At 46.3% G+C, this 23,455-nt stretch overlaps 1 protein-coding gene across 5 annotated transcripts in view; it reads left to right on the forward strand.

Moving 5' to 3' along the window:
• The window catches only part of dpp6a (dipeptidyl-peptidase 6a), a 918,316-nt gene that overhangs the window by 583,852 nt on the left and 311,009 nt on the right, over window positions 1-23,455 (forward strand). For all 5 annotated transcript variants that reach the window (XM_078424689.1, XM_078424708.1, XM_078424702.1 and 2 more), the window contains exon 2: window positions 19,977-20,091. In XM_078424689.1, the coding sequence (XP_078280815.1) occupies window positions 19,977-20,091 (115 nt within the window). The remainder of the gene's footprint in view (window positions 1-19,976; window positions 20,092-23,455) is intronic.

Consider the following 23,455-nt stretch of genomic DNA (forward strand, 5'->3'; position numbering starts at 1 on the left):
AGGAAATTGGACCGTTAGAGGATTGGAGAACAGGAGTAAAAATGTCTTGTTCCAATTACACACAGCCGCTGATGAGTCTGGATTTGATATTGGCATTGTTTTTTTTATTGTCACATGTACTGAGATGCAGTAAAAAACTTTGCTTTCTATCCAGTCAAATTGCACTGTACATGAGTACAATCAAGCCACACGCCAGCACAACAGGTAGTTGTTGCAGTGAGAGTATTACCAAGTGCAACATATAGTGCTTTACACTTACGGAGCAAGTGCAGTTATACATATAATGCAAGGGCCACAATTTGGAATAACAAAGGCAGTTCCTCTTCCCCCTTCCTACAGTCGGGGCTGTTTCTGTGCTGGATCTGTAAACTGAACTAAACCAAACTAAGAAAAGGGACTTTGTGGAGTTCATAAATGTGCCGTGGATATAGTTGGCAAAACCAGTATTTATTGTCTAATGGAGCATTTCACTGGCATGTTTCAGAGATTGGGTTAGGGTTAATTAGATGGCTTTGTGGTTGGAATCATACATCGACCAGCAGAGCTAGACGACATTGTTGAAGCAGATTTTTTTTTTACAACTACCACTTTTTAATCTTGCTTGATTTAATGAGTTCACTTTAAGTTATTCAGCTCGACTGTAAGATTTGAACCCAACATTTACAGATCATTAGTTCAGGCTTTTGGATGATTAAAAATAAAAACAAAATAGTGGAGAAACACTTAGCACTTCAAACAGAGTCGGTGGGAAGAGAAACAATTAACATTTCAGGTCGGGGATCTTTCCTTAGAGTCATTAACTGAGTTAGTTTCGTTTAGAGATACAACGTTGAAACAAGCTCTTCGGCCCACCAAGTCTACGCCGACCAGTGATCCCCGCACACTAACACTATCCTACACACACGAGGGACAATTTACAATTTTACCTTGGCCAATTAACTTACAAACCTCCACCACCACCACCTCTGGCTGCATGTTTCAGGGTCTGTTCTTGAGCTCTATTGTTTTTTGTTCTAAAGTAAAAACAAGGAACTGCAGATGCAGGTTTACAAAAATGACACAAGGTGCTGGAGTAACTCAGCAGGCCAGGCAGCATCTCTGAGGAAGGTCCTTGAGCCAAAATGTCTGCACTGCACCATTCCATGGAAATGAAACACGATACCAAGTAGCATGACGATTGAATTGATTAGAAGGCTCTGGCCGTGGATTCATTACAAGACAACCTCAGACCCTTTTAACCTTTCAACACTGCCTTTATGTAACAGAATCAATAACTAAATTCATCACTCTTAGCCCTGAGTTAAAGGAGATAATTTTGAAGGCATGCAAGGCTGCTTGTTCCTGCCTTAACAACACAGTATTATGTGCCAATTATTTCATGGAATTTTTCAGATGGCTGATCACATAAAATACAGTGATGGTGAAGGAATTGACTTTTGGAATTATGCATAAAGAAGAATTTAAATGATGAAACAGGCAATGTTGTATTAAAATCATAAGTAGGTTTGATGTACCAACAAATTAAAATGTTTTCTGACATTTCTCATCACGGAGATCTTGGAAATAACAGCTTCATTTCCATGCAGGAAGCTAGTGTTTTTACGGTATACATGAGCTGATGAAGCAGTTACTCTCATTTAGAATGTCGAACATAGAACAGTGCAGCAGGGGAACAGGCCCTTCGGCCCACAATGTCTGTGCTGAACATGATACCTTCGGGTGAGGTCCAGCCGACCGACGAGCCTCCCGGTAGGGCACCGCGACCATGGCACTTCGAGAAGCTGCCTCAGCTGCATTCTTAAGCTGCCCCCACCCCCTCTTACTCCCAATCACACAATCATTTTTTGTTTCATCTGCAAACTTCCTTAACATCCCCTGCGTTCAGGTCTAAATCATTAATGGGTCAGGTACGGAACCCTTTGATGGGCCTTCCGGTCACAAAATGCCCATCAAAAATTATCCTCTGCTTCCAGGCAGCTTTAGATCTAATAGTCATAGAGTCATAGTCATGGAGTCATACAGTGTGGAAACAGGACCTTCGGCCCAACTTGCCCGTGCTGACCATAATACCCCATCCACATTAGTCCCACCTGCCTGTGATTAGACAATAGACAATAGACAATAGGTGCAGGAGGAGGCCATTCGGCCCTTTGAGCCAGCACCGCCATTCAATGTGATCATGGCAGATCATTCTCAATCAGTACCCCGCTCCTGCCTTCTCCCCATACCCCCTGACTCCGCTATCCTTAAGAGCTCTATCTAGCTCTCTCTTGAATGCATTCAGAGAATTGGCCTCCACTGCCTTCTGAGGCAGAGAATTCCACAGATTCACAAATCTCTGACAGAAAAAGTTTTTCCTCATCTCAGTTCTAAATGGCCTACCCCTTATTCTTAAACTGTGGCCCATATCCTTCTAAACCTATCTATGCACTTGACCAAATGTCTTCTATATATGTTGTTATAGTACCTGCCTCAACTACCACATCTGGTAGAACCTGCCTCACACTACCACATCTGGCAGCTCATTCCCACCATCCTCTGTGTGAAATAGTTGCCCCTCAGGTTCCCATTAAATCTTGCACCTTTCATCTTAAAGGTGACTTCTACGATGTTACGTTCCGTGGCTCACATTGCCTCATTAATGGTGCTGCATAAATGCAAAGGATTGTTCTTGTTGTTGATCAGACTGCAGAGCAAATTTTCAGGTTGTACCACAACACTTTGTGTAAAAAAGTTATCCCCTCAGGTACCTATTAAATCTTTCCCCTCTCACCTTAAACCCATGCCCTTTGGTTCTTGATTCTCCTACTCTGACAGTGCATTCTTTCCCTATCTAGTCCCCTTATCATCTTATACACCTCTGCATAGAACACCCTTCATCCTCCTGCGCTCCAAGGAATAAAGTCCTAATCTGCCCAACCTCTCCCTATAGCTCTTCATACATGAATCTCATGGACTCTAATCTTTTTGTCCTGCCTGCCTTGTGAGACCTTGACAAAAGCCTTATTAATCTTTTACTGACCCTCCTTGTTACAATTTTAAATCAAGTTAATGAGACATGACCTTCCCTTATCAGAGCCATGCTGACTGTCTTTCACAGTAAAGTTTATGCTGGATAATATTACTGATTTATAGTGAGCTCCAATAATTTCTCCATCAATGTTTTGTTTTAGAGATACAGCATGGAAACAAGCCCTTCATCCTACTGAGTCCACGTCAACCAGCGATCACCCATGCATTAGTTCTATCCTACACACGGGGGACAATTTACAGAAGCCAATTAGCCTTCAAACCTGCACAGATTTGGAGTCTGGGTGGAAACCGGAGACCCGGAGAAAACCCACTCATTCACAGGGAGAACACGCAAACTCCGCACAGCCAGCACATCGAACAGACTATTCGGTCTACAACACCTGTGCCGAATATCATGCCAAGACCATCACTTGTCCCCCCGCACATAATGGAGATCCCTCCATTCCCTGCATATCCATGTGCCTATCGAAACGTTTTTTTATTTTCCACTAAGGTATCTGCTTCAACCACCATCCCCGGCAGCGCGTTCCAGGCACTCCTATGCCATCTCTACTTTTTCTTTCCCCCAAGTGTATCCCTTCAAGCTGCTCCATATAAAATGTCATCTACCCATCTCTGAGGGATTAAAATCAGGATGTCGACTTGAAAGCTTAGACACTTCTTAGATTTGCACAGCACTTTCTGAGGAGATTTGATACCCACTTTTGGTGTTTGACACCACAAAGTCATGGCAATGCACATCAATGACATCAGAAGCTCTGAGAGAATATCTTTGGGTGACAACCTTGGGTGACAGCTGCCAACCTTGGTGTCTTCTGTGCTGTTGTTGTGGCACCGATGTTTTAGTTTGGTTTTTAGTTTTTAGTTTAATTTTAGAGATACAGTGTGGAAAGAGACCCTTCGGACCACCGAGTCCATGCCGAGCAGCGATCACCCCATACATTAATTCTGCCCTGTGCACTAGGGACAGTCTTTACAGACACCAATTAACCATCAAACCTGCACATCTTTGGAATGTTATCCCAAGCTATCTCACTTTCCCATCCACTCCCTACACACCAGAGGCAATTTTACGAGGCCAAATAACTTACAAAACCCGCCAGTCTTTGGGATGTGGAAAGAAACAAGAGCACCCGAAGAAAACCCAGGCAGTCATGGGTGGAGTGAACACACTCTGTACAGACAGCGCCCGTAGTCAGCATCGAACCCAGGTCTCTGGCGTTGTGAGGCAGCATCTCTACTGCTGAGCCACTGTGCTGCCCCTTGTGGGGACGAGATGGTAGTGGAATCTTAGGGTAGATTTGAAACAAAGAGATGCATTTATGCGGCACCTTGCAAGATCTTAAAACCTTCAAAAATACTTTAAACAACCTAAATGCTCTTGAAGAGTGGTTGCTGTCATAATGTTGCAACAATGGCAGCCAACGTGCACACATATGGAGTGTTGCGTGTAGTTCCAGTCGCCCCATTAAAGGAAGGAAGTGAAGAGAGTGCAGAAGAGGTTTACCAGAATGCTGCCTGCATTAGAGGTATTCCCTGTCAGGAGAGGTTGGACAAACTTGCATTGTTTTCTCTGGAATGTCTGAGATTGAGGGAGACCTGTTAGAAGTATATAAAATGACCAGAGGCATAGACAAGGTAGACAGTCAGAACCTTTTACCCAGCTTGAAAATGCCAAAGATTAGATGGCACAGGTTTAAGGTGAGAGGAGCAAAGTTTAAAGGAGACTAGATCAAGTGGACCCCGTTGGGCCCAAACCTCTCCTGCATTGGTGCAGCACCCTCTCCCCCCCCCCCCCCTTCCCTCTCCACCCCTCCCCCTCCCTCCCTTCTCCCTCCCCTTCTCCTCCCCCCTCCCTCCACCTCCCCTCCCCTTTCCCCTCCCCCCTCAACCCCCCTTATCCTCCCCCCTCCTTCCCACTCCCTCCACCCCACTCCCTCCCTAGGAGTTAGATTTAAACTTTAAAATGTGAATAACTTTAAAAATATAACACCTATTTCAATGAAACTTCTTCCATTAGCACCAAAGGGACGACGGTGAGTAAGGTGGGCCTAAAATTGTCGCGCTATCGTGTACCGTTTTGGCTGTAGTTCAGGAACAAACTAACAAACAAACGAGAGTTTTAGTATATAGATGGGTGGGGCAGGTTTATTACATGGAGAGTGTGAGTGCCTTGAATGCACTGCCAGGAGTGGTGGTGTTGGAGGCAGAAGTGATCGAGGTTTTTAGACACGCACATGAATATGAAGGGAATGGAGGGGGATGGATCAAATGCAGCCAAGAATAGATTACTTTAACTTGGCATTATCGATTTATTCACAAAATGCTGGAGTAACTCAGCAGGTCAGGCAGCATCTCGGGAGAGAAGGAATGGGTGACGTTTCGGGTCGAGACCCTTCTTCAGATTATGTTCGGAACATGCATTGTGGGCTGAATGGCCTGTTCCTGTACTGTTTAATGTTCTACGTAAAGTGCCATAAACATGGTGGAAGGATCCATATTGGATGGGCCACTGAGAAAATTCCTTCCAGAAGGCCAGAGGAAATATCCTTTCAGACCCATGTTTCTTCAGCCAATATCTGGTGTCAAACTTTCACGGAGAGCGATGAATATCTGCAGTCTGTACTCGCTGTCGGTGAGAGAAGGAAAATGAACAAGGTGGTGGGGGAATTTCAATCCAGTGAATAAACGACAGAACAGGCAGCACAATGGCGCCAGTAGAGCCAGGGAACTGGGTCCAATTCTGACCTCGGGTACTGTCTGCGTGGAGTTTGCACATTCCCCCTGTGACTGCGTGCATTTCCTGCGGGTGCTCTGGTTTCCTCCCACATCCCCAAAGACGTGCTGGTTGGCGGGTTAATTGTCTTCTGTAAATTGGCCCAAGTGCGTAGGTGAGTGGTGGAATCGTGTGGGAAGTTGAAGACAATCCAGAGAGAATAACGTTGGATTAGGTTAACTGGGTGGTTGTTTGGAAGTGCGGCTAATGGACCTGTATCCATGCTCTATCTCCGTTTCTCTATTCAGGAAGTGAATCTCAAATAAAAAATTGGCTGATACAAGAGAGGTGATGTGCTTAAGTCATTGGGTACTGTAGCCTTGAATGGATTAAAAAATAACAGTGCAAGTGAAAAGGTGAATGTAAGGAAAGCACATGTTTTTATGTTCATACATTCATATGTTCAAGGAGCAGAATTAGGCCACTCGACCCATTCAATCATGGCTGATCTATTTTTCCCTCTCAACCCCATTCTCCTGCCTTCTCCGTTAACCCCTGACACCCATACTAATCAAGAATCTGTCAATCTCTGCCTTAAAAATATCTGCAGAATTGGCCTCCACGGTCGTCTGTGGCAATGAATTCCACAGATTCGCCACCCTCTGGCTAAAGAAATTCCTCCTCATCCCCTTTCTAAAGGTACCTCCATTTAGTTTGAGGCTGTGTCCTCTGGTCCTAGACTCTCCCAGGAGGATGCTTGAAACAGTAATGCAGAGTGTTTCATGCAGCAGGAAACAATAAGCAGAATTCTAATTATAACTATATAATCTTTTTTTAGTGATGTTTATTCAGGGGGAAGTGTTGGGCAAAGCAGACAGTATTCTTCCCCTTGTCTTCTTTCACTGCAATCTTTTACAACCATTTTACTGAGCAATCGGCTTGAGTTTAATATTCATCTAAAAGAAAAACAGCAGGTTCATCACCACCTGCTGACTCATGACATTCCTGCTCATCTCTTTCCTCACGACCTCTGGTCCTGGACTCTCCCACTAGTAGAAACATCCTCTCCACATCCACTCTATCCAGGCCTTTAACTAATCGGTAAGTTTCAATGAGGTCCCCCCCGCCCCCCCCCCCCCCCCCCCCCCCCCCGTCAACCTTCAAAACCAGCGAGTATGTACAGGCTCAGTGCCATCGAACGCTGATCAATAGACAATAGACAATAGACAATAGGTGCAGGAGTAGGCCATTCAGCCCTTCGAGCCAGCACCGCCATTCAATGCGATCATGGCTGATCACTCTCAATCAGTACCCCGTTCCTGCCTTCTCCCCATACCCCCTCACTCCGCTATCCTTAAGAGCTCTATCTAGCTCTCTCTTGAAAGCATCCAACGAACTGGCCTCCACTGCCTTCTGAGGCAGAGAATTCCACACCTTCACCACTCTCTGACTGAAAAAGTTCTTCCTCATCTCCGTTCTAATGATCATATGGGATCATTCTCATAAACCTTCTCTGTACTCTCTCCAACGCCAGCACATCCTTCCTCAGATATGGGGCCCAACACTGCTCAGAACTGCAGCTTCGTCGCCCCCATTCACTGTTATTACAGGCCACATCCTTTTCTACTTTCCCTCAGATAAGATGTTTGGAAGTAAACTTATCGCATAAGACTGTTGTGTCGGAAGGAACTGCAGATGCTGGTTTACACTGAAGATAGACACGAGATGCTGGAGTAACTCAGCGGGTCAGGCAGCATCTATGGGGAAAAGAAATAGGGAACGTTTCAGGGCGAGACCCTTCTTCAGACAATCAGGGGAGAGGAAAACTAGAAGTATGAAAAGATTAAAGATAAAGCAAATGAATGAAAGGTACTGACCTTTCTGTCCTGGGCCACCTCCACTGTCAGAGTGAGGCCAAATGTAAATTGGAGGAATAGAACTTCATATTTTGCTTGGGCAGCTTACAACCCAATGGTATGAATATTAATTTCTCTAACTTCAAGTAGCCTTGCATTCCCCCCCCCCCACCCTCACTCTCCATCCCTCCCCCACCATAGCCATCCTGCTAGTTTCACTGTCGCACTTCTTAGTTTCACTGTTTCACTCGTTATTTTCACTTGTTATGACCTTCTCCACAATGGACCATTGTGGGCTCCACCTTTCCTTGATATTCATGGCTGCCTCTGATTTTGTCCTTTTGCACGCCTCCCATTCATTTGTTCTTTATACCTCTTCATACCTCTAGTTCCCTTCTCCCCTGACTCTCTGCATGAAAAAGGGTCTCGGCCCAAAACGTCACCTATTCCTTTTCTCCAGAGATGCTGCCTGGCCTGCTGAGTTACTCCAGCATTCAGTGTCTATCTTTGTTACAGTTCCTTCCTACACATAAGGCTGTTTGTTCTGTGGACAGACAGTGACTGCAATGGACTGTGAGGCTTTGTGGCTCGAGCAAGAATTGATGAGTCTCTCTCTCTCTTTTTTTATTTCAATTTTAAAACTTTATTGGCATGATAAGATACATCATTATATTGCCAAAGTATAGAACATAACATACATATTTAAAATGCATGAACATAAATACCATTATACAATGCATGGGTCAATATGCCGCTGTACATATTCATACATATATCCCTTTTTTTTAAAACTTGTGATCCGAGTTTTATTCATAGTCCGATTACAGCACAGACATAACAGTATCTCTCTCTCTCTCTCTCTCTCTCTCTCTCTCTCTCTCTCTCTCTCTCTCTCTCTCTCTCTCTCTCTCTCTCTCTCTCTCTCTCTCTCTCTCTCTCTCTCTCTCTCTCTCTCTCTCTCTCTCTCTCTCTCTCTCTCTCCTCTCTCTCTCTCTCTCTCTTTCTCTCTCTCTCTCTCTCTCTCCCTCTCCCTGTGTGTCTCTCTCTCTTTCTCTCTCTGCCTCTCTGCCTCTCTCTATCTCTCCCCCTCCCCCTCCCTCTCTCCCTCTCTCTCCCTCTCTCTCCCTCTCTCTCTCCCTCTCACTCTCTCTCTCGGCTCAGATCGACTTTCTCGTCTGTCTCCTCTCTCCTTGGGCAGGGCTATGTTCCCTCTCCCCAAAGCCCTTGTGCTGCCGACGTCTATAAATAACGTCACTGGCAACTTGATGCAGGTTTTGTCAGGAAGAGGATCGAACATTCAGCGGATGATGGGAACATATTGTTCAGTCCGTCGCGATCCCCCGGGGAGGGTCTTAAACTGAACGAACGTTATCTATCCCCCTAGCCCTTTCCAACGTCAATCATCCTGGCTCCCCCACCAGTCCACCTGCCAACGATGCGATGGAACTAACGCGCAACTGGGAATCGTTCCACTTTAAATGGAGAGGGACCAGGCTTCATATTTAAATCATTTTTATAAAGCTCGTTGGTGGTGCAGCTAGCAGCTCCACCGACTCTGGGTTTGGTCCTGAGCATCGGTGTTGTCTGTGCTGAGTTACGTAGAAGCATAGAAAATAAGTGGAGGAGGAGGCCATTTGGCCCTTCGAGCCATCACTGCCATTCATTGTGATCATGGCTGATCATCCACAATCAGTAACCCGTGCCTGCCTTCTCCCCATATCCCTTGATTCCGCTAGCCCCTAGAGACCCTAGTACATTCTCCCTGTGACCGTGCAGATCTCACCCCTCCCCACTCCCCCAGTCACTCTGCTTTCCTCCCACATCCCAGAGTCATGCGGGCTTGTGCGTTAATTTTCCACAGTAAAGTGAGTCGAGGGGAAGGTGGGGAGATTATCCCACCACCAATTTTCCGGCAATTGTCGATCCGGCACCTCCTTTAATCCTCGATATAAAGAGAGAACAGAATCCCCAACTGATCTCAACTTTGCTGGGACTTCCACGGTCGACCGGTGGGGTCAAATTTACCCCCTGCTGCCGGGGCTCTGGAACTCCGGCCCGGCCCGAGCCGGTAGATCTGTTCTCATAGCCGACTTCCAATGATGACTTCGCGGGCCAGTATCTCACCTCCCCCCCCCCCCTCCACCCCCCCCCCCCACAAGGCCGTGACCTCTGTTGGTCCGGCAAAACGGATTATACGGCCAACCAAAGTTGCTGGAAAATGGGGGATGAGCATGTAGGATTATGTAAAATGGGGTTGATTTGTGGCCGGCTCAATGGGAATTTTTCCATGCTACATGGCTCTTTGAGTGAGAATAACCTCTTCCTGCTTCAGGGAGCAACGTGTCCCTGGTCTGTCACTCTGAGCTTCACTGATTTACTCTTAGGTAGAGAAAAGTATTTTATCTTTCTAGGTCAGTGATTTTTTTTTAGTCTAATAGAAGGGAATAATAACAGGCTTCCTCCTCCTCATGTAGCGATTTCTGCTCTGCATCGTTTGAAAGTAATGGTAACATTATCATTTCAGAAATAATAATATTCTTAATATCCAAAGATGGAAAACAAGGGAGGAATCGTAGTGGGCAGACTGGTGCAATGTCAAAGGTTATCAAAGGAGGGGGCATGTTTGTTTTACACAGAGGGTGGTGGGTGCCTGGAAGTAGGTGAAAGTAGGCATGTTAGTGGCGTGTAAGGTTTCAGATAGGTACATGGATATGCTGGGAATAGTCAAGTCAAGTCAAGTCAATTTTATTTGTATAGCACATTTAAAAACAACCCACGTTGACCAAAGTGCTGCACATCTGATTAGGTACTAAGGAAAAAATGAAACATACAGTAGCACGCAAACATAACAGCACATACAGAACAGTTCACAGCGCCTCTTCAATGAGCCTCAAACGCTAGGGAGTAGAAATAGGTTTTGAGCCTGGACTTAAAGGAGTCGATGGAGGGGGCAGTTCTGATGGGGAGAGGGATGCTGTTCCACAGTCTAGGAGCTGCAACCGCAAAAGCGCGGTCACCACTGAGCTTAAGCCTAGACCGCGGGATAGTGAGTAGAGGGGCGTGGATCTTGTGCAGGAAGATAAGGTCATAAGTGATAGGAGTAAAATCAGTAAAATGTGTAGGACATAGAACTAATATATGAGTGATCGATAGTCGGCTTGGACTCAGTTAGACGTAGAACATATGCGGGTGATTGACGATCGGAGAGGACTCGTTGGGCCGATGGGCTTGTTTCCACGCTGTATCTCTAAGCTCTAAATAAGGAAGCATTGTTTACGGCTCTGAATTATTTGCAATTTAAGATTGTGCTAAGAATAAAATGGTCGGCCTAGAATGCTGAGAGAAATACTATTGTTGCCGAGCGGAACTGTTAATGCCTCATAGAGCCAAAGAAATCTAAAATTAGGAAGGCTATGTAATGATCCTTGCTTGCAAGGAACCTTGCATTAGCATTGATTACCAATTCCCCAGTTGATCAGACCATTTCTTCATCACCAGTAAGTGTGGCATTAAAGGTAGATTGTTACAATCCTTAAAAACACATTCTGAGCAGACTGTACAGAAGCCTGAAATCCCACACAACCAAGTTCAAGAACAGCTACTTACCTACGACTGTAGCCTGAAGAAGAGTCTTCTTCACTGGAATTTAGAAAGATGAGGGGAGATCTTATTGAAACATATAAGATAATTAGGGGATTGGACACATTAGAGGCAGGAAACATGTTCCCAATGTTGGGGGAGTCCAGAACAAGGGGCCACAGTTTAAGAATAAGGGGTAGGCCATTTAGAACGGAGATGAGGAAGAACTTTTTCAGTCAAAGAGTGGTGAAGGTGTGGAATTCTCTGCCTCAGAAGGCAGTGGAGGCCAGTTCGTTGGATGCTTTCAAGAGAGAGCTGGATAGAGCTCTTAAGGATAGCGGAGTGAGGGGGTATGGGGAGAATGCAGGAACGGGGTACTGATTGAGAGTGATCAGCCATGATCGCATTGAATGGCGGTGCTGGCTCGAAGGGCTGAATGGCCTACTCCTGCACCTATTGTCTATTGTCAATCCAAAACATCGTCTCTCCACATCCCTCCACAGATTATGCCTGACCCCTTGAGTACCTCTAGCATAAAGTCATACAACATAGAAACAGGCCTTCGGCCCAACGTGCCCCATGCTGACCAAGATGCCCCATTGACTCTAGTCTCACTTGCCTGCATTTGGCCCATATCCTTCTGAGCCTTTCCTGTCCCTGTCCATTATTCCCCTTACCAAAGATAGGCACAAAATGCTGGAGTAACTCAGCGGGACAGGCAGCATCTCTGGAGAGAAGGAATGGGTGGCGTTTCAGGTCGAGACCCTTCTTCAGACCTAGTCAGGGGAGAGGGAAACTAGAGGTATGAAAAGGTACGAAGAGCAAATTAATGAACGGTACTGACCTTTCTGTCCTTGGCCTCCATTGTCAGAGTGAGGCCAAATGTAAATTGGAGGAACAGCACCTCATATTTTGCTTGGGCAGCTTGCAACCCAGCAGTATTTTGATTTCTCTAATTTCAAGTAACCCTTGCATCCCTTCTCTCTCCATCCCTCCCCCACCCTAGACGTCCGACCAGCCTTCACGGTTGTCCTTTGTAGTATCACTGTTTCACTCGTCAGGTCAACACCCTTCCTCAGACTCTGAAGAAGGGTCTCGACTCGTAAAGTCACCCATTCCTTCTCTCCAGAGATGCTGCCTGTCCCGCTGAGTGACTCCAGCATTTTGTGTCTATGCCTCACTGTGCTGCTCTCTAGGGAGCTCCAGAGCTTAGACACAATGGCAATGATGAACCAGTGATATGTTCCCAAGCCAGGATGGTGTACGACTTGGAATGGAAGCTACTGGTGGCTATGACTATATAATGCTTCATGCTCCAAACCAGCTTGGATTAATTCAAAGATATTTTGTCGTAAGCCGAAAGTAATTGACAAAGTACCAGGCTGCGATTTCAGCTGAACGGTGTGCAGTTGTGATATATAACTCAACCCAGCTGAGCGGGATTTCAGTGGGGGAAATGAAAGCCAAGGCACGATCACCTTCAGGCTTCTGAAGGGCTGAGAGATATGGACGATGCAGATGCAAGCAGGCTACTTAACTCGAACTGTGACCCAAGAGCTCGAGGGGCAAGGTGTTATAATTAACAACTCCTGCCCCCAGGTTGAAACAGAAAGAAAATATTTTCTTCATAGAACAGTGGCTGTTCACACAGAGTCTGAAGGAGAGCTGTTAGTGTATTGAATCAAGCATTTCTCCAGGCGACTCAACTGTGAAAACAGCATGCCAACGAGAGGAACTGGTCAACAATATGTGTTGTGATTTAGCTGTGGGCTATTGCTTGACTCAGCATGCAAAATATAATTATCGGAGACGACAACTGTGTCGATGCAAATTTGGAATAATTAATGTATCTCTTTGGACAGACATCATCGAGGACTCAGCAAGAAGTTGGACAATCAAAGTAGCTCAACTTGACAAACACAAAATGCTGAAGTAACTCAGCGGGACAGGCAGCATCTCTGGAGAGAAGGAATGGGTGATATTTCGGATCGAGACCAGTCAGTCTGAAGAAGAGTTTTGAGGGATATGGGCCAAAAGCAGGCAGGTGGGACTAGTGCAGATGGGGCATGTTGAACAGTGTTGGGCCGAAGGGCCTGTTTCCATGCTATATGACTCTATGACTATATGACTCCATATCAAGATGGGCTTGTGGTTAGGCCTATAACTTCAAGAGTCAAGAGTGTTTGATTGTCATATGTATTGACAGTGGAACAATGAAATACTTGCTTATTGAGCGTAACAGGTCTGAAAACGCATTAACACACATAATATATATAATCCCCCCAAAAAAATTAATAATTATTAATACTAGGTAACCATAATAGTGCAAAAACCAATGTTTGTATGTAGTGCAACCAAAGACACAATCCAAAGATGATCAGAATTGTTGAGGTTAGTGTCGCGTGGTGTTCAGGAGCTTAATGGTTGCTGAGAAATGGCCCAGTGGTAGAGTTGCTGCCTCACAGGACCAGAGACCTGGGTTTGATCCTGACTATGGGTGCTGTCTGTATGGAGTTTGAACGTTCTCCCTGGGATGGTGTGAGTTTTCTCCTGGAGCTCCCATTTCTTCCCACTCTCCAAAAACGAACTGTTTTGTAGGTTAATTGGCTTCTGCTAATTGTAAATTGTCCGTTGTGTGTAGGATAGTGGGATAGTGTTAGTGTACACCCCGTACACTTACACTGATCGGCGAGGACTCGGTGGGCCGAAGTGCCTGTTTCTGTGTTGTATCTCTAAAGTCTACAGAAGCTATTTTAGAACCTGATATACATGGTTTACTGGCTCGTGCACCTTCTTCCCAATGGCAGTAGTGAAAGAGAGCATGGCTAGGGTGGTGTGGGTGCTTGATTATGTCGGCTGTCTTTTTGAGGCAATGCCTCTTGTAGATCCCTTCGATGGTAGGGAGGTCAATACCTGTAGTGGACTGAGCAGCATCTACCACTCTCTGTAGTCCCCTATGTTCCTGGGCATTTGAGTTGTTGAGCCAGGCCGCAATGCAACCAGTCAATATGTTCTCTACCAAACTCTTTCAGTAGTTTCAGAGAGTAAGCATTGACATATCGAATCTCCTCCCCTTTTGAAAAAGATGAGGCACTGATTAGCTTTCATTGCGATTCCATCAATGTGCTGGGCCCAGGACAGATCTTCAGAGATTTGTAGAAACAAAAAACTAGAGCTGCCGGTTAATACATAAAAGGACACAAAGTGCTGGAGTAACTCAGCGGGTCAGGCAGCATCTCTGGAAAACATGCATAAGTGACGTTTCAGGTTGAGACCCTTCTTTCGTCTCGACCCAAGATGTTGCCTGTCCATGTTCTCCAGAGATGCTGCCTGACCCACTGAGTTACTCCAGCACTTTGTGTCCTCTTCAGAAATATGCAAGCAAAATAAGTTGTGTAAGGAGGCGCAATTGTGTCAGGTAACTGGTTACTTATACTACCAGTGTGCTGGATCTCCAGCACAAGCGGTCAACATTTAGTTTAGCATAGTTTAGTTTAACTTACAGATTCAATGCAGAAACAGGCCCTTCGGCCCATCGAGTCCGCACTGACCAGAGTTCCGTACACTTGCACTACCCCGCACTGGGGACAATTTACAATCTTTATGGAAGCCAATTAACCTCCAATCCTGTACGTCTTTGGAGAGTGGGAGGAAACTCTGTGCTGGCAGCACCCATAGTCAGGATGCAGATGCCTGAAGGAGGGTTCCGACCTGCAAAAGTCGCCTATCCATGTTCTCTCGGGCAGCTGCCTGGCCCGCTGAGTTTCCCCAGCATTTTGTGTCTCTCTTTTGCTTTTATTGATCGGTATTTTTTCGGGATGTGGCAGCAACCCAGCTGGTCTACTTAATAAAAAGCAGAGGAGTATCGTACGTTGAAGGTCTGGCAATGAATTTCACACTACAGTAATCACTCGTTCATCCGTATCATTCTTCAAGAATTAGGCTTAGGCCATGCAATTGGTTGACGATAAAATTTGATTTCACCTTGTCTGAATGATTTTGCTAGCCCTAATGAAATTCAAAATAATAAATAATCTGGTATTAGTGGCAGCATTTATTTATTTCCTTGATGGATCATTTCAACTGTGTACCATTGAAGGCCCGTGTGACACGCAAATTCAATTTATCTTTGCTTGTGTAGGAAGGGAACGACACAGCAATTGATCATGTTTCTATCTCAGAGTACCACAGGCATGACATCACTCTACTTCCAATATATCACTTAATCCTGCCAAAATTGAACATTACTGCTGAGATGAAACTAAAATAACAGCAGTGAAATGTCTCAATCTTCAGTTCCGACTAGTATTATCAAATCCTCTGCAGCAAAAGGATTTAAGATTCTTCAAGAGAGTTTTGGATAGGCACACGGATGTGCAGGTAATGGAGGGATGTGGATTATGTGCAGGCAGATAAGAGTTGGACTTGGCAACAAGGTTGACACAGACATAGTAGCTCCTGTGCTATACCGTAGTGTGTAGAAACAAGGAACTTCAGATGCTGGTTGATACGCCAAAATACATTTGTGTCTTGTCTCCTCATTTGGAGATCCTTGTCCTCATCACGGTTCAGCTTGTCTCTGACTTCCACACTTCCACATTGCCACACGGATTTCTGAGATAAAGTTGTGGCCTTACAATGCCAGAGACCTGGGTTCAATATTGACTACAGATGCTGTCTGTACGGAGTTTGTACTCCCTGTAATCACGTGGGTTTTCCCAGAGTGCTCCGGTTTCCGGTTAATTTGGTTTTGGTAGAAATTCCATACACCCATCACCCTTTGTGTGAACATGTTATTCCTCAGAGTCCTATTCAATCTTTTTCCCTTCACCTTAAACCTATGTCCTCTGCTTCTCGATTCCCCTACTGTGACTCTGGGCACCTACCCGATCTATTCCTCTCATGATCTTCTACACCTCTATAAGATCACCTCTCATCCTCCTGCACCCCCAGGAATAGAGTCCCAGCCTGCTCAACCTCTCCCTATAGCTCAGGCCCTCGAGCCCCGGCAACATCCTCGTAAATCATCTTTGTACCTTTTCCAACTTGACAAAATCTTTCCTGGAACATGGTGTCAAAATGCGGCCTCATCAATGTCTTGAATGACTGCAACATCGCCTCCCAACTTCTGTAGTTCTACAGCCTTGCGAGGGACGAAATAAATAGTTGTCTCATGTGCATACTCTGTACAGACAACACCCGTCGTCATAAGGACATAAGGGCCACAAGCGATAGGAGAAGAATTAGGCCATTCGGCCCATCAACTTTACTCCGCCATTCAATCATGACTGATTTATCTCTCCCTCCTAACCCCATTGTCCTGCCTTCTCCCCATAACCTCTGACACCTGTACTAATCAAGAATCTATCTATCGCTGCCTTAAGAATATCCACTGACTTGGCCTCCACAGCCTTCTGTGGCAAAGAATTCCACAGATTCACCACCCTCTGACTAAAGAAATTCCCCCTCATCTCCTTCTGACCCGAAGCGTCATCTATTCCTTTTCTCCGGTAATGCTGTCTGACCCGCTGAAAAGGAATAGATGACGTTTCGGGTCGGAACTCTTCTCCAGACCAGTCTGATGAAGGGTCCCGAACCGAAATGTCACCCCACCTTTTTCTCCAGAGATGCTGCCTGACCCACTGAGTTACTCCAGCACGTTGTGTCTATCTGACGAATCTTATAGAATTTTTCGAGGATGTAACTAGTAGAGTGGATAAGGGAGAACCAGTCGATGTGTTATATCTGGACTTTCAGAAGGCCTTCGACAAGGTCCCACATAGGAGATTGGTGTGCAAACTTAAAGCACACGGTATTGAGGGTTCAGTGTTGAGGTGGATAGAAAATTGGTTGGCGGACAGGAAGCAAAGAGTAGGAATAAACGGGTCCTTTTCGGAATGGCAGGCAGTGACTAGTGGGGTACCGCAAGGCTCAGTGCTGGGACCCCAGTTATTTACAGTGTATATTAATGATTTGGACGAGGGAATTGAATGCAACATCTCTAATTTGCGGATGACACGAAGCTGGGTGGCAGTGTTAGCTGCGAGGAGGATGCTAGGAGGCTGCAGAGTGACTTGGATAGATTAGGCGAGTGGGCAAATGCATGGCAGATGCAATATAATGTGGATAAATGTGAGGTTATCCACTTTGGCGGCAAGAACAGGAAAGCAGAGTATTACCTGAATGGTGACCGATTGGGAGAAGGGGAGATGCAACGTGACCTGGGTGTCATGGTGCACCAGTCATTGAAAGCAAGCATGCAGGTGCAGCAGGCAGTGAAGAAAGCGAATGGTATGTTGGCATTCATAGCAAGAGAATTTGAGTTTAGGAGCAGGGAGGTTCTGCTGCAGTTGTACAGGGCCTTGGTGAGACCGCACCTGGAGTATTGTGTGCAGTTTTGGTCTCCTAACCTGAGGAAAGACGTTCTTGCCTTAGAGGGAGTACAGAGAAGGTTCACCAGATTGATCCCTGGGATGGCGGGACTTACATATGAGGAAAGACTAGATAGACTGGGCTTGTACTCGCTGGAATTTAGAAGACTGAGGGGGGATCTTATAGAAACATATAAAATACTTAAGGGGTTGGAGAGGCTAGATGCGGGAAAATTGTTCCCGATGTTGGGGGAGTCCAGAACCAGGGGTCACAGCTTAAGGATAAGGGGGAAGTCTTTTAGGACCGAGATGAGAAAACATTTCTTCACACAGAGAGTGGTGAGTCTGTGGAATTCTCTGCCACAGAAGGTAGTTGAGGCCAGTTCATTGGCTATATTTAAGAGGGAGTTAGATGTGGCCCTTTTTGCTAAAGGGATCAGGGGGTATGGAGAGAAGGCAGGTACAGGCTACTGAGCTGAATGATCAGCCATGATCATATTGAATGGCGGTGCAGGCTCGAAGGGCCGAATGGCCTACTCCTGCACTTATTTTCTATGTTTCTATGTTTCTATGTCTATGTTTTCCTATTGAGGCTGATCTGCCTTGGGCTTCGGTTCCTCTTCCTTGCCAGTCTCCTTGGCTCTCAGTTCCCCAACCTTACAAATATTTATCTAGTTCCTCTTCAAGTCCTGCCAAAAAATCATCCTTCGCAACTCTCTAAATGTGTAGACAATTATGGACATCGGCAAAACCTCTTTCAGAAAAAAAGTTGCTGGAATGCTGCTCAGATTTAAATGACTTTTAAATGGGTTTTCGAGGGAGGCATATTGTGTGTTTCGCATTAACAGCGGCACAGTGATGGTGTGTGCCTCCCCCGTACTGTACAGAGGTCATTTCGCTCATTGTGCTTCCTATTAAACTCGTGCAGCTGGGTTAAACGCAGTGATGACTTGGGACGCTGGAGACACCGAGGCAGGTGGTGGATTCTGCGGAGTTCAGTGAAGGTCAGGAACAAAGCAGGAGTAAAATGAGACTGTTTAATTTCGACTGCCGAAGTCATTCTTGTTTTACATGGCAGGCTAAGACAGGCTGTGGAGAAATGATTGCTCGAAGCGACAATTTGCTAAAGCTGTCCTGATTCACAAGGGAAGGGAATATTATAGGTGGCTTCGGCAACCTTGGACTAGATAAGGGTCACCGGCAGAACTGCTGCATTGCCTGTGTGTCTGAATATTGGATGAGGAGAAAAAAGTGTATCCCCCAGTTCCCTATCACTGACTCCCCGGCTGCCGTCTAGACTTAGTCAGAAAGAGCAGCCACTATCAACTCAGCATCGATAGCACCCGAGGTCAGGATCGAACCCAGGCCTCTCGCGCTGCGAGGCAGCATCTCTACCAGCTGCACCATTGTGTTGTTCTCCTATCACTATAATTTTCTGAGATCTCCTCTCATTCTTCCAAACTAACATAAGACTACTCGTTACAATTTCTCTTCGTATTTCCAAGGAATCATTCAAGTAGACCTCTGTTGCCCTCCCTTCATGGTGACATCTGCACAAGACCGCAAGGAATTCCACACGGACGTGTGAGCAGTTTTGAGGCCCCATATCTGAAGAAGAATTTGTTGGAGAAGGTACAGAGGAGGTTTACGAGAATGATTCCGGGGATGATTGGGTTAACGTTTGACGGCACTGGGCCTGCACTCGCTGGAGTTTAGAAGGCTAAGAGGGGGGACCTGATTGAAACTTAACTGGTGGTTACATACCCTCTACATCCACTCTATGTAGGCCTTTCATCATCCGGTAGGTTTCAACGAGGTCCTCCCTCATCCTTCTAAACTCCAGCAAGTACAGGCCCAGAGCCATCAAACGCTCCTCATACGTTAAGCCAACCATCCCTGGGATAATTTTAGTCAACCTCCTCTGGACTATTTCCAACCCCAGCACGTCATTCCTCAGGGCGCAATGACGCTGCGCTGGAACTGGTGCCTTACGGCACCAGAGACGGGGTTTGATCCTGACTGCGGGTGGTGCCTGTACAGAAATTGGCCGTGTGGGTTTCCTTTGGGTGCTCCAGTTTCCTCCAAGATTTATAGGTTAGTTGGCTTCTGTAAATTGTCTCTTGTGTGCTGGATAGAACTGGTGTACGGGTGATCGCTGGTCATCACGGACTCGGTGGGCTGAAGGGCCTGTTTCCATGATGTATCTCTAAAATCTAAAACTAAAAAACAAGTTTTTGGGGCCCAAAACTGCTCACAATATTTCCAATGTGACCTCACCAGTGCATTATAAAGCCTCAGCATTACATCCAGACTGCAGTGTTCCTATGTCAATAGATATGGTAAGATTTAGAATTTTTAAATCATTGTCATAATCTGGTCCATTTTTTGGGTGTTGATGGGTAAATATGTTTCCTTCCACAGGAGCTGGTTGGGAGTAACCCTCCGCAGAGGAATTGGAAAGGGATAGCAATCGCGCTGCTGGTTATTCTTGTCATCTGCTCACTGATTGTAACCTCCGTCATCCTCCTTACTCCAGGTAAGCAGCTTTATTATTAAACCTCTCTGTGAGAAACATAGAGACGCAAGGAGCGGCTAATGATGTCTTTATAAAACACGACATAAGGTGCTGGAGTAACTCAACGGGTCAACCATCATCTCTGGAGAACATGGATAGGTGACGTTTCGGGTCGGGACCCTTCTTCAGACTGGTTTTCTCACCCTCCCAACTACCATTCCTTCCTCTTGCTTCACAATTATACAGTTTATACAGTTTATACAGAACTTTATTGTCATTCGGTACCGAGATACCGAACGAAATTACTTTTCCAGCAGTCACAAAACACAACAAAAAAGAAAAGAACACAGGACACACGACCCCAACACAAACATCCATCACAGTGACTCCAAACACCCCCTCACTGTGATGGAAGGCAACAAAACATCCACTCTCTTCCCCCCACGCCCACGGACAGACAGCTCGACCCCTACCGAGGCGACCGACACGCACAGCCCCCGCAAGGGGATGGACGTCCCAGCGGCCGAGCTGCACCGGGCACTGAAACGTCCCGCGGCCGAGCCATACCGGGCGATGGAAGGCCCCGCGGCCGAGCCATACCGGGCGATGTTAGGTCCCGCGGCCGAGCCACACCGGGCGCTGCTAAGTCCCTCTTCAATCTTTTTGCCGCAAACCTTCTGTCTTTTCACCTCCGACCTTTGTCCAATATCAACCCCACTGCCAGGCTTTGTCCAGTCCCTCTTCTCTTCCAGCTTTCTTCACCCACCCCTCATCCCCCGCATCTGATGAGGCGTTGCAGTGGCGCAGCGGTTGAATTGCTGCCTTGCAGCACCAGAGACCTGTGTCCGATCCTGACCACGGATCGATGGCGTTTGTACATTCTCCCAGTGACTGCGTGGGTTTCCTCCGGGTGCTCCGGTTTCCTCCCACATTCCAAAGACGTGGAGGTTTGCAGCTTGATTGGTCTCTGTAAATTGCCCCCAACATATAGGGAGTGGATGCAAAAGTGGAATAACATAAAACCAGTGTGAACGGGTAAATTGTGGCTTCGGTAAATTGTCCCTAGTGTGTCAGTTAGAACTAGTATACAGGTGATCGTTGGTCAGCGCGGACTTGGTGGGCCGGAGCCTGTTTCCACGCTATATCTTTAAACTAAACTTAAACTGAGTGTACCGACCCAAAACATCAACTATCCATGTTCTCCAGAGAAGCTGCCTGGCCCGCTGAGTTACTCCAGCACCTTGTGGCCTTTCCTGTGAGAAGCATTGTTAGTGTTGCTCTGCGTGTAACTTGCTGGAAATGTCATTATTTGGGAGGTGTGTCCATGCCATTATCTTGCAAGAAATTACTATCGAGGTCCTTGTGACCTGTGACAGGTAGGTCTCACATGACACTAGAGGAGATATAAATGAGTCATTTGGCTGAGCAGTAAGTTATTTCTTAATCACCATTATGCAGGCAATGAATCAGGCAAATTGTACATACGCGAGAGTATAAGACCGAGAAGAGGAAGTGTTCTGTTTCTCCAGTGTGATAAGGATGATAAGGATGATAAAATCTGCCGTGATGTGGCAGCTTCTCCATCAAGGCTGGAAATCCAGCAGAGCATTCTCAACCGAGCATTGGCAAACATGGCCTATAAGAGTACTCTCATTTATTAACCAACATGTGAGTCCAGTTGAGGAATGACTGGGCCAGCACAGTGGCGCAGCGGTAGAGTTGCTGCCTTACAGCACCAGAGACGCGGGTTCGATCCTGACTATGGGTGCTGTCTGTATGGAGTTTGCACGTTCTCTCTGTGACCGTGTTGGTTTTCTCCGGGTGCTCCGGTTTCCTCCCACACTCCAAAGACATGCAGGTTTGTAGGTAAATTGGCGTCTGTCAATTGTAAATTGTCCCTAGTGTGTAGGATAGTGCTAGGGTGATCGCTGGTTGGCGTGGACTCGGTGGGCCAAATTGTCCTGTTTCCTCATTGTATCTCTAACGTCTAAAGTCTAAACTCTCCCTCGATCCATGTCGAACAATGACATGCGATACGAAGCAACAAAAGAAGAGTCGCCAAACCAACACCTATGTGGCACAATAGCCCAGCTGGTCGAGCATCTGCCTCACAGTGCCAGAGACCCGGGTTCAATCCTCACTTTGGGTACTGTCTGTGTGGAGTTTGCACGTTGTCCCTGCAACCGTGTGGGTTTCCTCCGGGTGCTCCGGTTTCCTCCCGCATCCCAAAGAACACCTGCTTGTAGGTTAATTGGCTTCTGTAAGATTGCCTAAGGTGTGTAAGGAGTGAATGCGAAAGTGGGATAACATTGATCAGGTGATCAATGGTCAGTGTTGACTCTGTGTGCCGAAGGGCCTGCGTCCATGCCACATTTTAAAACAAATTCGACTCTCACTGAATACCAGTGAGTGAACGGAGAGTGAAGCTCCCTGTTCTACTCCTGGAGCAGGGTTGACATCCATTATATGATGCAAGAGCTTTACCACTAGTTAAACGTATATATGAATTGTGCGCACATTCATTTTGAATGCAATGCAAACAGACAGAGAATTTGTCTGACAAGACATCAGCTTAGTAATCAGTCCATGATGCAGAGGCCCAGTTCACGGGAAGTTCCACCATTCTCTCCAAATAATGCAAGGGCAACATGGAGAGCTCTCGAGAAAATGCAGATTGAGTTTTACTGACCACATTCAGGTGTCCCTGTGAATTCTTGCCGGATGATGTGTACTTAGCTTAATCCCACAAAGTGCATAGTGTTTTGAGTGTTGTTGCACAAGGAGGAAAGAAGCACCACTTCAGAGAAGGGTGGCACTGTGGCGCAGCGGTAGAGTTGCTGCCTTACAGCGCCAGAGACCCAGGTTTGATCCTGACTATGGTGCTGTCTGGACGTAGTTTGTACGTTCTGCCTGGGTTTGGTCCGGGTGTTCCGGTTTCCTCCCACATTCCAAAGGCATAGAGGTTTGTAGGTTAATTGTCATTTGTAAATTGTCCCTGGTGTATAGGATAGAACTAGTGTACGTGTGATCTTTGATCAGCATGGTCTCAGTGGACCACAGGGCCTGTTTCAATAGACAATAGACAATAGACAATAGGTGCAGGAGTAGGCCATTCAGCCCTTCGAGCCAGCACCGCCATTCAATGCGATCATGGCTGATCACTCTCAATCAGTACCCCGTTCCTGCCTTCTCCCCATACCCCCTCACTCCGCTATCCTTAAGAGCTCTATCCAGCTCTCTCTTGAAAGCATCCAACGAACTGGCCTCCACTGCCTTCTGAGGCAGAGAATTCCGCACCTTCACCACTCTCTGACTGAAAAAGTTCTTCCTCATCTCCGTTCTAAATGGCCTACCCCTTATTCTTAAACTGTGGCCCCTTGTTCTG

This window comes from Rhinoraja longicauda, chromosome 2 (assembly GCF_053455715.1).
Source record: "Rhinoraja longicauda isolate Sanriku21f chromosome 2, sRhiLon1.1, whole genome shotgun sequence".
Lineage (NCBI taxonomy): Eukaryota > Metazoa > Chordata > Chondrichthyes > Rajiformes > Arhynchobatidae > Rhinoraja > Rhinoraja longicauda.